Source organism: Emiliania huxleyi (assembly GCF_000372725.1).
Source record: "Emiliania huxleyi CCMP1516 chromosome Unknown EMIHUscaffold_129, whole genome shotgun sequence".
NCBI lineage: Eukaryota > Haptophyta > Isochrysidales > Noelaerhabdaceae > Emiliania > Emiliania huxleyi.
In genome coordinates this window covers 149,778-151,071 of record NW_005201298.1, presented here as the reverse complement: position 1 = coordinate 151,071, position 1,294 = coordinate 149,778, and the positions used below count along the sequence as shown (strand labels likewise).

The following is a 1,294-nucleotide window of genomic DNA, read 5'->3' as shown; positions in this document are numbered from 1 at the left end:
CCCCCCCCCCCTCCCCCCCTTCTCCTCCACTTCCCCCAAAAGGCGCTGCTTGCTCGCATCGGCAACCCGCGCTCGGAAAGTGGGCACCCGCTGCCGGCGGCCGAGCGGGCAGCGACGGCGCGGCGCCAGCCGAGTCGCTGCTCGAGCTAATTACTCAGTCGTAGTTAATTAATAGTTAATTCGTTCGTTCATTAGGCGCCAGCCGAGTCGCTGTTCGAGCGCCTCCTGGCAAGGGCGCGCGGCGCGCTCGGCGAGGCCGCCGACGCGGCTGCCGACGCGGGGCGCCCGGCCCCCGCCTCCCTCCCTCGCGGCCGGGCGGCGCCGAGCGGGCCGGTGCGTGACACCTAGAGACCCCTCTTGCGCACCCTTCCTACACATCCTTCCTACACACCCTCCCTGCACCCTCCCTGCACCTTCCCTGCACCCTCCCTGCACCCTCTAGGAAGTGTCTAGGAAGTGTCTAGGAAGTGTCTAGGAATAGGAAGTGTCTAGGAGCTCGCCCGTGCGGCTGACTAGGTGCTGGCCGGCGAGGCGGCCAGGAAGCTACGGCTCGCGTGCTCGCTGGCAGAGGCGGACGGGCGGCCGGGCGGGGAGGGCGGCCCGCCGCCGAACGAGTTTGTCGCGCACGTCGACGCGTCGGTGAGCGCGCTGGTGGCGAGGCACGCACTCGGCGCGGACGCGGCGCACTACGCGTGGCTACACGGCGACGGGCCGGCGCTGCGCTGCTCGATGGACGATCTGCTCGCGCTGCGGCGCAGCGCGGGCTTGCTGGCGGAGGAGCTCAAGGCGAGCTCGGGCGGCGGCGCGGAGGGGGGCGAGCAGCCGCCCCTGGCGCTGGCCTCGCGCGCGGTGCTCGGGGTGCAGCGGCTGCTCAAGGCGGCAATCATCCAGCAGCATTTGGTGATGTGAGAAATTGTCTAATGTCTGTGGAAGGGGGGGAAGGAAGGTGCAAGGTGCAGATCTGCCTCTCTGTTTCGGTTTTGTCTCGCATTCGTGCTCGTCTACGCAATAGGAATACGTTTTTCTTTTCTCCGTTTTCGCAACAGCGTTGAGACGACACAGCTCGCATGGCGCGGGGAATCCCGCCGCCCCCCGCGCCACCCAGCGCCTACCAGCGCTCGCTCGCAGCGCGCCCGACCCGCCGGAAGGCGCGGTCGGCGCGCGCATCAAAAAGTTTGCACGTACGTCCCTCCGCGGCGTGCAACATTGGCCGACAGCGCCAAAGGCTGGCGCCAATGGCGCCGGCCTGCGGCTGCGGCCCAGTGCAGCCGGCGCGCTGCCGGGGCAACACCCC

At 69.2% G+C, this 1,294-nt stretch overlaps 1 protein-coding gene across 1 annotated transcript; it reads left to right on the top strand.

Annotated features, from left to right (window-relative positions):
• Positions 1-39: 39 nt before the first annotated feature.
• On the top strand, positions 40-1,029 carry EMIHUDRAFT_467111 (hypothetical protein; the record flags this gene model as incomplete). Its single annotated transcript, XM_005789377.1, has 3 exons — positions 40-120; positions 196-333; positions 517-1,029. Coding segments are annotated over 3 exons (346 nt in total), but the record flags the coding sequence as incomplete, so codon positions are not given.
• Positions 1,030-1,294: the final 265 nt, after the last annotated feature.